General features: G+C 41.9%; 2 protein-coding genes across 2 annotated transcripts in view; both read left to right on the top strand.

Annotated features, from left to right (window-relative positions):
• Nucleotides 1-13330, top strand: part of LOC131460189 (NACHT, LRR and PYD domains-containing protein 12-like) — a 468988-nt gene that overhangs the window by 270273 nt on the left and 185385 nt on the right. The window lies entirely within an intron of this gene.
• Nucleotides 1-13330, top strand: part of LOC131460192 (protein NLRC3-like) — a 172906-nt gene that overhangs the window by 85417 nt on the left and 74159 nt on the right. The window contains exons 2-4 of the mRNA XM_058630476.1: nt 373-477; nt 1211-1422; nt 1828-3212. Of these exons, the coding sequence (XP_058486459.1) occupies nt 373-477; nt 1211-1422; nt 1828-3212 (1702 nt within the window). The remainder of the gene's footprint in view (nt 1-372; nt 478-1210; nt 1423-1827; nt 3213-13330) is intronic.

The raw sequence follows: 13330 nt of genomic DNA, 5'->3' as shown, positions 1-13330 counted from the left end.
TGGCGCGATGTTACGAGGACGCTGCTAATACATTTGCATACACAGTGGATTCACGTTTATTATTATATTCACAAAAGACCCGTTTTCATGCCGGTCGTATCATTTTATTTAGTTTTTTATTTATTTATTTTTGTATTAAAGGCCGGTCCTGAAAATATTGTCTGACATTAAACCGGTCCGCGGGCCGGGGGTTGAGGACCGCTGCTGTAGAGGATCAGTCTTTACACAAAGATCAGCGACCACAGGCTGTAAACCTGAAATCATTCCCATCACTCCAGACTCTGGAGGTCACACTGACACTGAGGCTGCTTTGTGATCAAAGTGTCTAAACAAAGACCATCATCAGTGATCATGTGATGTTTGTGTTTGCAGAGGTCAGAACCAGAGACCAGGACCCAGCGGTCTGTCTGTGAAGAGTGACCGGTCTATGGACAAACCTATAAACTTCAGTCATGAACCTGGAGCCTCAGAGACAAAGTAAGAGACTCAATAAATAATGCTCTCAAATCAATATGATATGCTCTTGAATTAAGATAAGAAATAACCTCCATCTGTTGGAGGGAAACGTCCAAACTTCAGAGCAGCTCTGAAAGCAGCTTCACATCAACAGCTCATTTCTTTTATTTGTGGTTCAAATTGAATTTGACTGGACTTTTGTGAAGGAAGAAGAACTAAATGTGTGTGTGAGCAACAGACTGAACTGAACTGATTCAGAATCTGATGAAACGGATCAATGAGTCAAACCATTGACGAGTCAGAGAGAGTGTGAGGATGAGCCTCAGGGTTAGACCTTTACAACAGTCCATCAGAACCACTGTGAGACAAAGCTGTAAGGATGTCTTCACAGAGACATGTCCACCTGTCCCTGACGTGTCAGTGATAAAGAAATGTCTCCACAGATACATGTCCACCTGTCCCTGACGTGTCAGTGATAAAGAAATGTCTCCACAGAGACATGTCCACCTGTCCCGACATGTCAGTGATAAAGAAACGTCTCCACAGACACATGTCCACCTGTCCCCGACATGTCAGTGATAAAGAAATAACTCCACAGAGACATGTCCGCCTGTCCCTGACGTGTCAGTGATAAAGAAATGTCTCCACAGACACATGTCCACCTGTCCCCGACGTGTCAGTGATAAAGAAATGTCTCCACAGAGACATGTCCGCCTGTCCCCGTCATGTCAGTGATGAAGAAATGTCTTCACAGAGACCAGTTTGCTGTTTCTGTGGACGAGCAGACGTCCCGCTGTCCTCTGTGTCAGGACGTCCTGAAGGATCCAGTCTCCACCAGCTGCGGTCACCAGTTCTGCAGACACTGCATCTCCTCATACTGGGACCAGTCTGGTCCACCAGGAGACTCCTGCTGTCCCCAGTGTGGACAAAGACCCAGGACAGGACATGGACCACGGAGCATCTTTGGTAAGACTCATAAGGAGAGCAGCTCCCATCAGCACTAGCAGACTTTAGAAATGGAAAAACAGGAGAAAACTGTTCAAAAGTTAAAAATGTGACTCATGTTAACTCCATGATGGAGTTTAACTCTCTGCTGCCCCCTGCAGGTTGAAGAAATGAAGGTTTCCCCTCATTTTGCTGCTTTTCTCTCATGATTGTTCTCTTGTATGCAGATGATACTCTTTCCTTCACAATCATCACAGTTCTTCTAGAATGATTCAGTCTTTCAGAATAAAGTTATTCAAGTCATTACAGTGAAAATGTAGTTTTTCATTTGACAACAAACAACATAAAACAACAACGTCACAGAAAAACATGACACTGATGAAAATAATCCTCAGCTGCTCACATTCTTTGTCTCTTGTCTTTCAGCAGATGTTGGTCTGCAGAAGGTTCTAGATGAACATAAGATCAGTCTGAGGAGCAGATTTGAACATGTGACTGAAGGAACTGAAGGAACAGGAAGTAGAACCCTCCTGAACAGGATCTTCACTGAGCTCTACATCACAGAGGGACAGAGTGAAGAGGTCAATACTCAGCATGAGGTGATGCAGCTGGAGACGACCTCCAAGAAGAAGACGGTCCAGGACACTCCCATCAAGTGCTGCGACATCTTTAAAGCCTTACCTGACCAGCAGGGGAGAATCAGAGTCGTCCTGACCAACGGTGTCGCTGGTGTTGGAAAAACCTTCTCGGTGCAGAAGTTCACTCTGGACTGGGCCGAGGGTTTGGAAAACCAGGATGTGAATCTGCTGATTGTGCTCTCGTTCAGGGAGCTGAACCTGATCAGAGATCAGCAGCACAGTCTTCTCACGCTGCTCCATGTTTTCCATCCAACATTAGAGAAGGTCAGAGCAGAGGAGCTCGCTGTCTGTAAACCTTTGTTCATCTTTGACGGCCTGGATGAAAGCAGACTCTCACTGGACTTCAGCAGCAGGACGCTGGTTTCTGACGTCACACACACGTCATCAGTCAACATGCTGCTGACCAACCTCATCCAGGGGAATCTGCTTCCCTCAGCTCTTGTCTGGATAACTTCTCGACCTGCGGCGGCCAATCAGATCCCTCCTACATGTGTTGCCAGGGTAACAGAAGTACGAGGCTTCACTGACGACCAGAAGGACGAGTACTTCAGGAAGAGATCCAGAACTGAAGATCTGTCCAGCAGAATCATCTCCCACATCAAGGCGTCCAGGAGCCTCCACATCATGTGTCAAGTCCCAGTATTCTGCTGGATCAGTGCTACAGTTCTGGAGCACATGTTGACCATAGAGCAGAGAGGAGAGCTGCCCAAGACCCTGACAGACCTGTACTCACACTTCCTTCTGGTTCAGACCAAGAGGAAGAAGAACAAATATGATAAAGGATGTGAGACAAGTCCACAGGAGCTGACAGAGGCCGACAGGGACTTTCTTCTGAAGCTGGGGAGGCTGGCCTTTAAACAGCTGCAGAAAGGAGACATAATGTTCTACCAAGAAGACCTGGAGCGGTGTGGTCTAAGTGTGACAGAGGCTTCGGTGTACTCAGGAGTTTGTACAGAGATCTTCAGAAGAGAGAGTGTGATCTTCCAGAAATCAATCTACTGCTTTGTTCATCTGAGCGTTCAGGAGTTTCTGGCTGCAGTCTACATGTTCCACTGTTTCACCAGCAGGAAGACAGAGGTACTGCAGGACTTCTTCAGACAAGAAGATAAAGACAGGAAGACAGAGGTACTGCAGGACTTCTTCAGACAAGAAGATAAAGACAGGAAGACAGAGGTCCTGAGAAAACCTAATTTTATTAACAAGCTCTCCTCATTTTTTGGAAGAAAAATGGAGAGTGACTTATCTCTGGATGTGTTCCTGAAAGCAGCCATGGAGAAATCCCTTCAAAGTGAAAATGGTCACCTGGACCTGTTTGTTCGCTTCCTTCATGGACTCTGTCTGGAGTCCAACCACAGACTCTTAGGAGGTCTGCTGGGTCAGACTCAGAACAGTCCAGAAATCATCCAGAGGGTGATCAAGAACCTGAAGGAGATGAACACAGACAACATCTCACCTGACAGAAGCATCAACATCTTCCACTGTCTGACAGAGATGAACGACCAATCAGTGCATCAGGAGATCCAAGAGTTCATGAAGTCAGAGAACAGAAGACAGGAACTCTCTGAGATCCACTGCTCAGCTCTGGCCTACATGCTGCAGATGTCTGAGGAGGTTCTGGATGAGTTGGACCTGGACAAGTACAGAACATCAGTCCAGGGGAAACAGAGACTGATTCCAGCTGTGAGGAACTGCAGGAAGGCTCGGTGAGTTCAGACATGATCAATAACATCATCAGTCAGTGATGATTCATGGTTTGGTTTATCAAATACACACAGAAGTCAGTTCTTCTCATTCTTCTCAGTTTGTTTCTGGAGATGTTTTAAATGATGAAAGTGAAGATTTGTCAGCTGGTTGTGATTCTTGTTTTGAACTGAATGAAAACACCAAATCACAACATTCTCTCAAGTCTCTGTTCATGATAAGACAGAAAGACAAGAGAAACCAACAGTTCACACAATGAACAAACACTAGGGGGCAGTGGAGAGAAAATCTGTGACAGAACCAGACTCAAACATGTGCAGCATCTGCCTCGACCGGTTGTGGTGACAGAGGAGAGGAGGGGGAGAGAAAGTGAAAGAGGGAGGTGAGGTAGAGACAGAAGAGAGAGACCAGGAGCAGAAATATAACAGTTGTGTCAGCTTCTAAGTTTAAACAGGACTTATGACATTTTTATACAACTACAATGTTATTGATGTTCTATTAATGAGACATAAACATTAGACTGATATCAACTTTAATTATAGTATCATATTAATAATAATAGCAATACTACTGGTTTCAAGCAGCAACTTTGTCTAAAGTCTCATCTTTTATTCTTTATTCAGGTTGATAAACTGCAGTTTGACAGAGATCAGCTGTTCTTCTCTGGTCTCAGCTCTGAAGTCCAACCCCTCACACCTGAGAGACCTGGACCTGAGTCTGAATGAGCTGCAGGATTCAGGAGTGAAGCTGCTGTGTTCTGGACTGGAGAGTCCACATTGTAGACTGAAGACTCTGAGGTGAGTTCACTGACTCTCTGTTACTGTTGTAAATGTCAGATGTTTCATCCACAACTGAAAGTCATTCATGTTGTCACATGAGTTGAATCAGTGATGGTTGTTCCATGTTTCCACTTGTTCTTCCCTCAGATGTAGAATCAGGATCTTTTCACAGCTGACGTGTTTTTTGTTTTCTAAAGTGTTTCAGTCGCTGTAGTTTTCACGTCAGTCGCAGCTTTGACCTTTTCTGACTGAACTTGATGTTTTTCACTTTCTCCTCTGACACGTTCACATGTAGCCAATCAGAATGAGTGTTGTTGATGATGTCACAGCTGTGACTGTTTACAAACAAACAGGAGCGTCCTCTGTTGGCTCAAGATGGCGACCTGGGCGGTTGGAGTGCGGTGAGCTCCCAAACTATAAGTTGTACCACGTCAAAAAACGGCAACTAAACCAACTATTATGACTGCTGTGGCTACTCTGTGAGGATAGAGAGGATAATAAAATATTTTAATTAAACATTTTGAAGAATGAATTAAATGTTAATTCATTCTAGAACGGGGCACCACCCTGAAAACAGGGAAAAGACAATCAATCTATGCCTTTAAAATCAGTCTTAAATAATCACTGTAATTGACTACGATATCAAAGATATCCCAATTTAACAGTATTGAAGGTATGAATCCGAGCACAGACCCTCTCAACTCCCATTTGTCACTGTATTCATGTACAAAAGACACAGAGCATTCCTTCAGGTTAATAAAAGTAACAATTTATTAAATCAAACATTGAAATCAATTAAACAATCATGTTCACTAAAAGTGAACATTAATGTAGAACGAAAATCTATTGGTTGAATCAACAAATATCACTTGCTAAGCTACAACAACACAGGCTATATACAACATAAACACCAATATGTGTGTGTGTGTGTGTGAGTGTGAGTGTAACATGAGACAAAGATAAGACATGGGAGTGACGCGGTTGGCCGAGCAAAGCCACTCCCACTTCCGACACCAAAGTGGAGAAGGCATGCGCAGTAGCAGTGACTGTAGACGCACGCTTCCACCAAAGATGGCGCCAGAAACACATTAACACGAGGTCGCAGATCTTGGGTCGAACATGTGATAGCATGGCTGCAGAGACACGTGTTCGACACAAGATGGCGCCTATGAGGAGACTCTCGTTCATGAATGAAAAAGAGAGAGTGAGTGAGTGAGAAAGAGAGAGAGTGAGTGAGTGAGAAAGAGAGAGAGTGAGTGAGTGAGAAAGAGAGAGAGTGAGTGAGAAAGAGAGAGAGTGAGTGAGTGAGTGAGAAAGATTTTTGATTTTTAAAAAGAACATTTATTTCAACACATAACACATAAGTTCAACACAAATTACAATAGAACACTATTAAGCAGAGGAAAATTTACCCCATAAAAATAATAAAAAAAATAAATAAAAAATGACTCATATATTCAATACTAAGGAGTCATCTGTGACTGAGCAGAGAACACCATGCACTGCCCAAATGTCTCTGAAAGTGTGGATATTGTCAGTCAGTCTGTAGAAACCAAACTCTACTCTTAGTCGAGCAGATAGGAGGCTGCTACAGACTCTGACTACATCCTCTGACCCCTGACCTCTGACCTTATTTCTGCGACTGATCCAAATAGCTAGCTTTGCTGTTCCTGAGATGTAGTTGACCAAGGTAAGTACTTTCTTTTTACGGGCAGAATAATGTAGTCCGTAGATGAAAAGAGAGAGTGAGTGAGAAAGAAAGAGAGAGAGTGAGTGAGTGAGAATCGCGCTTGAATAGCGGCAGACCAAAAGTGTGTTTCAAAGCACAGTGTGTTCAGTGAATGAAACAAAAGGATCGCGTACGTGAGAGTTTATGTCAGTTTAAACCACACAGACTTGACACAGGCAAAGCCAGGCCAGTCTGTGAATCTTAACGTTCATGCCGACATTCTCTCACCACGTGATCTGTCTACGCGCTCACAGCGGGAGAAGACACGTCACTGCAGGGTGAGCGGTGAGCTCTACTTTCAGCGAAGGGAATTAATAACGTGTAAACAAATACAAACAGTTAACAATAGTAAACAAATCCATACGAACGTGTGGGTGCGCAATCCAACACGTTCAACACAAAGGAAAGTTTATAAAACACAGAACCTTAACCTAACCCTGCCCAGAACCCTTGCCTCTTACTGTGAGCTGATAACACGTTTTCCCCCGAAGGAGAGGAACAAGAAGAAAAACACAAAGAGCAAAAATAGGAAGAGAAAGAAAAATGGAAGTGAGCGAGAAACGTCTGTCCTCTGGTTTTATAGTGTTTTCAGGGGCAAGGCCATAAAACAGAGAACGGCCAATGAGATTCACTGACCCTATGGAATGCTGACCAGTCGTAAAACCAAGAATGTCCCAAATGGTGGACTGAGACTTTGTTGAAAACTCAAATCAGGCTTTTGAAACTGCATATAGGCCTTACCCATGGAGAACAATAGAATAGTGGATTACAGTAGACATCTCGGCCCCAACATTTGTTAGTATAGCATTAGCTTTAACAAACCACTGGAACCATGCCCAAAAGAGAAGTGAAATCCAACAGCAGTACCAACGTCACGTCACTACTTCAACATGAAGTTGAAGGTTTGGACGCTTTGTTCACACCGCTACCAGTTACGCCGAGTAAAGGCCCGGACCCAAAGAAACAGCGTCAAAAAGGCGGAGGTGATGCTGACGATGTTTCCAACGCTGAAATCATGAATGCAGTGGTGGAGTTAACAAAACGCTTCACTGCGCACGAGCAAAACATCTCCAGAAACACTGAAGCCATTACGACAGTCTGCGAGCAGTTGAAAGGGATGGAATTATGGAAAGTTGAAAATAACAAAGAACACATTAAAGAAATGTCAGGACAAGTCTCACAACTGCAACAGAGAAGTGAAAATAGCGAGCGCTTCAGCAGGCGCTGGAATCTCCGCATGTATGGATTAGGAGAGACACCTGCAGAGAACATCAGAGGGGAGATCATCAAGTTGCTGGCGCTGCTCGCACCTGAAGACAAAGAAAAGCTGGGCTTTCTCGTTGACACAGTGCATAGAGTTGGAGTTCCCCGGGATAATGCAGCACGACCTGTCATCGTGCAGTTCACAATGAGATCCTTTGGAAACAAAGTCTGGAAGATTTCACGTGGCACTGAGATTCTCAAGGAGAAGAAACTACTGGTTAAGGAAGATTTGACACAAACCGACAAGATGGAAAGAAACAAGCTCTGGCCGCTTGTGGAAGCTGCCAGAAAGCAAGGGAAACGTGCTGGTGTTCGTGGTCCAGAAGCCTATATTGAAGGAAGAAAGGTGACTTGTTAAGTTTACAATGGGTTCTGGACTTTAAGGGTTATGTTAAATAAGTCACAGGAGCACTTCATTACATTTAATAATACTGTTGGTTTAAAATGTATGAATGTATAAATGGTACTTCTAGTTGAGCTTTACTGTTTGTAAGTACCTATTTTATTCTTTCTTCAAGTTTCTAAGTGTTCATTTACCTCAGACATTAGCCAATTCTGTTTATGTTTTTATTGAGTTCATTTTCTTGTATGACTCAATTTTAAGTTTGATGCACTAAGTTTGTGCTCTATTAATGTAAGGGGACTACGGGATAATACAGAAAGGAAGGCAGTTTTTCTCTTAAGCAGGCGTTGTAATGCAAATGTAGTTTTTTTGCAAGAAACTCATTCATCTAGAGATGATGAAAGATTTTAGAAGTCTCAGTGGGGGGACACAGTTTTTCTTTCTCATGGCTCAAATAATTCAGCTGGAGTCGCAGTTCTTTTGAATAGATTTAATGGTGATGTGCTGGATTCTGCTTTCTCAGATGATGGTCCATGGATTATATTGGTCTTAAAGGTGGACAACCTTCTGGTTATTATTTGCAATGTTTATGGTCCAAACAGAACAATTCAAGCAAAAGATATGTTTTCTAATCTCTCTGCAAAGGAAAATACAAAGAATGTGTTTTTATCATTGGTGGAGACTTCAATGATGCCCCTGATGATGAAATGGATCGATGGCCTCCTAGATCTACAGCTTGACTTGGTTTCAAATCTACCTCATTTCTGTGTGATCACCTTCTGCTTTCAGATGCTTGGAGATTTATGAACCCCAGTGTCAAAGATTATACGTGGACCAATTCTAGCAGAAGCTTACAGTCTAGAATTGATCTATGGTTACTGTCATCACATGGACTACAGTTCATTTCAGATGTTTCTCATTCTCATGCTCCGCTGTCTGATCATCAAAAGACAAGTCTTAGATCAAAGGGCTCTAAAGAAAAATCAAACATCAGAGGCTATTGGAAATTAAATAATAATATATTGGAAGACAAAACATTTTTTAAAAAAAGTGTAGAATTGCTTGCAAAAGACATTTTTAGTGAAAAAGATATGAGTCCAGTACAAAAATGGGAATTCTTTAAATTTAAAGTTAGAGAAGTTGCAATACAGTGTAGCAAACAAATAAAAGAAATACGTACCAGCAAAGAAGATCTTTAATGAGCCAGTTGCACAAATGAATGTCTAGGCACGATTTATCCGAGGATGAATTCAAATTGCTTAAGAATCTTAGTGAAGAGCTTGACAGAATGTATATGAATTTGGCCAAAGGTGCCTTCATAAGGTCCAGGGCTAAGTGGTTAGAGGAAGGGGAAAGAAATACTCGTTCTTTTTTTGGTTTAGAAAAGCCAAATAGATTGAATTAGATTGAATTGACTATTCGAACCACATAAAGTCACATGCACTACTTGTATTCCTCGACTTTTATAAGGCATTTGACACATTTTTGGTTTTGGGGATCATTTTATTAATAATATAATAATGTTTTATAAAGATATAAACAGCTCTGTCATTTTATATCCCAGCATTTCCAAAAGGTTTCCAATTTCAAGAGGTGTACGCCAAGGATGTCCTATTTCTTGTTTTTTATTTTTGATTGTGGCTGAAGTTTTGTTGTTAAATATCTCACATAGCCCCGATATTCATGGTTTGACCATCTTTAACAGACAGATCAAAATGACACAGCTAGCCCATGATACACTATTGTTTCTAAGGGATAAAGGGCAAATACAAAGTGCATTACGTGCAACTGGTGCATTTTCAGAAGCTTCGGGTCTTAAACTTAATCTCAACAAAAGTCAACTTTTATGTTTCTATGAGACTGAAGAGAAACTTATGTTTGATATTCCTGTCAAACAGTGTGTTAAATATCTTGGTGTTCACATTTCCAAGGACATGACTCTCAGACAACAGCTACATTTTCTTCCCAAAATGAAGAAAACTAAGACAATTTTGAATTGATGGCTTCAGAGAGACCTTTCAATCTTTGCTAGAGTGTTATCGTCAAAAGCTGAAGGTGTATCAAGATTAGTTTATCCTGCTTTGTCACTTTTTGTTAGTGATATGTTCTGCACAGAAATCAATCATTTATGTATTACATTTGTGTGGAAACATAGGAGACATTGCCTCAAAAAAGAAATTCTCACTTTAGAGAGAGCAGAAGGAGGATTGGGCGTCTTAGATTTGATCCGTTTGAATTGCACCTTTAAGATCAAATGGCTTCAGAAATGTTTGGAATGTCCGGAATCGCTATGGAATTTTATACCATATAATATCTTTGAAAATGGAAGCGGCTTCAACTTTCTATTGGGATGTAACTAGTCCGTTTCTAAATTGCCACTAAAAGTCTGAAAATGTCATCAACAGGCTTTATTGTCTTGGAAAGTGTGTTATGTTCACAACTTTTCACCACATAAAACTCTTATTTGGAATAACAGTGATATTACTGTTAACAAGAAAAGTCTATATAAGGAGGCCTGGATTGAAAGGGGTATTATCTATGTTTCTGCTTTGTTTGATAATAAAGGTCATCTTTATAGTTATGAACCATTTCTAAGAACAAAAGCTTTTCCTATCATTTATAAAGAGTTGATTTCTGTAATGCCAGCTATTCCCACAGGCATAATTGAATGAATGAAATGTCACCTTGGCCATCAAAATATTGATCCTCAAGTGCCTTCTCTACTTATTGGTGGGATACCATTAACAGATGTAAAGTGTACAAACAAACATATAAGGAAAGAGATTCAAAACTAGAACAAGATTTCACCCAAAAGCAAATCTTTCTGGAATTCACAATTTGATCATATAAAGTGGCGCAAAGCGTGGTTATGCCCCTTTCAGTTTTGTGTTTGGAATAAAATCAGAGAAGTTCATTTCAAAATCTTACATCATATTTACCCGTGTAACACAATCATTTCCAAATGCTGACATTGATGCTAAAGTGCAAAACTGAGCCAGAAACGACTTTACATCTGTTTTATCACTGCCCCTTTTCTTTTGTTTTTTGGAGAGACGTAGAGAAGTTTATTCAGAACAGGACTGGTCATGTCATAGCAATTGCCCCAAAGGATATTGGCACTGAATTGAATTGTAGCAACAGATCTTTAAATCACATGGCAAATCTCATTCTTGCAATTGGCAAATTCAATATTCTTAAAGAACTAGGTTCACATACTGACTGATCGGGGACTGAGACTGAGTGGCACTTGGCTGATGTACACTGTTAAGGTTGGCCACAATGCTATCACCAATCTTTTTAACCAAATCTGTTATCACAACACTGAGAGCATCAACAGAAACTAATTGTGGAGGTGTAGGGTCTGATTGAGCAATCAGTGTGGAGCTGGCAGAGGGGGTTAATGGAGGCTCAATAACTGACTGATCAACTGTGTTGTTCATAACACTGGGGAACACTGGCCTACCCCTACCATAACACAGTGAAGAAATCTGTTGGCCCCTCCCCACCCCAAAGGTGACATCACGTCCACGACCAGCCATAGCATGAACCATAAAACTGTCACTCTCCGACATCATGAACACAAAGTAACCTTGCACTGTAAACTGCACAATGTGCTGCAATACAACAGTTAAATGACAGGAGCACAAAATAAAAATCTCAATTTTTACAATATTGACTTCTACACGTTTCCCATGTATAGGGTTGGTCTATTTGGACACCTTTACCCAAAGCACACACACAAAAAAGTAGATAGTTTTCTGTATACTATACAAGATACTATACACAATATGAACACAAGGTATTCACATTATTAGCGTCACTAAGTTTAAATTCCTCTTCAATGTCCAGCGTTCCACACTTAGAGAATAACTAGTTACGTACAGTCATTAGCACGGAGCAATGACGAAACGCGAGTGAATCTTTTAGCACTCAATTGTCCGACACACCTTGAACGCACCTCGGGCGACTGCAGTCTCACACACCCACAGAGCGAGAGGAGGAGAGACGAGGCAGGTGAACGCCGCTGCTCCCCGGGGATCAGACGAGCGCCGATCGGTGATGCAACGGGTCGAACGGCACCAAGTGTAACGGTGTAGTTTTGCGGTCTGCGTTGTGAAGAATTCGCCGTACGCTGGATATCTTTTAGAGGAAGTCTCCGTTTATTTCTGACACAAAGCAAGTGAAAGAAAACTCCCATCAGCATGTGGAACACAGGGAAACGTGCCCTCTATAAAATAAACATGTACAGCTTGTCAAATTTAGCATGATAATCTCCATATGAGCATAATGACAATGCTAAACAATACAGAAATCACACAAGCGCACATCACGTACCTCTCCCACAACATGCAGCAGCAGAAGGGGAGAGGTGAGGGCAGACACACCCTTAAATACTGGGTGGGCACCCCAAAAGTGAACGTGGGGGACAGCAGACAATCATGAAGGTTCCACATGACAACTTAACCTGCCGTGTCAGGGTCAAATACACAAAGAAAAACTTAAAACATACATTTTGTGTAATTATAAATAAAATAGACATCAGGTGTTCAATAAATTGCAGTACCTTAAAAAAGAAATACTGTAGTAACTGACCCTGTTACACACACACACACACACACACATAGCAGTTGACTAAAGTAGTGGTTCTCGCGGACAGTCTCCTGGGGGGGTCGGATTATTATAACAAACAAATAAATCATCCTCATGGCGACTTTTTGGTACCAGGTACTATTTTTAGTACCTGCTCCTGCGAGGTTCCAAGCACTAAGCAGGTACTATGCGATGATTGGTCAGACTGCCGGCCGCTGACTGGCCAGAGTCCCGTCACAGGGACTGGTGTAAAGTCACTAGTCACTGTGTGGGTGTGTGTGTGTGTGTGTCGCGTATAAAACAAAGTCACCGCAGCTTCACTCAGCCGTGCAGTGATGACTCCGCCCACATTAAGTAGGTACTTTAATTGTAGTTGAAATGCAAGAATTACCCCAAGAATTGAGGATCTTTGAAGGCAAAGCAGGCTCAGGTCTCACATGAACATCGCCTGCAAGCTTCTGTAAAAAATGCAGATGATATTCCTACTATTAGACCTCGTAATAATGACAATAATAAAGCATACATTCATATCAAAGGTCTGGTGCCAATTCACAATTATACCAATAATCTATATAATTTCTATCTATCTATCTATCTATCTATCTATCTATCTATCTATCTATCTATCTATCCATCTATCTATCTATCTATCATCCATCTATCTATCTATCCATCCATCCATCCATCAAAGGGGTGGTGTAGTGGGGGTGGCCCCAACTGCAATGAACCAGCTTTGGGGGGGCCCAGCTTGCAAAAGGTTGAGAACCCCTGGTCTAAAGTCTCATGTTTTATTCTTTATTCAGGTTGAGGGGCTGCAGTTTGACAGAGATCAGCTGTTCTTCTCTGGTCTCAGCTCTGAAGTCCAACCCCTCACACCTGAGAGACC

This window comes from Solea solea, chromosome 6 (genome assembly GCF_958295425.1).
Source record: "Solea solea chromosome 6, fSolSol10.1, whole genome shotgun sequence".
NCBI lineage: Eukaryota > Metazoa > Chordata > Actinopteri > Pleuronectiformes > Soleidae > Solea > Solea solea.
The sequence above is the reverse complement of the archived record's forward strand: the minus strand, read 5'-3'. Positions and strand labels throughout refer to the sequence as shown.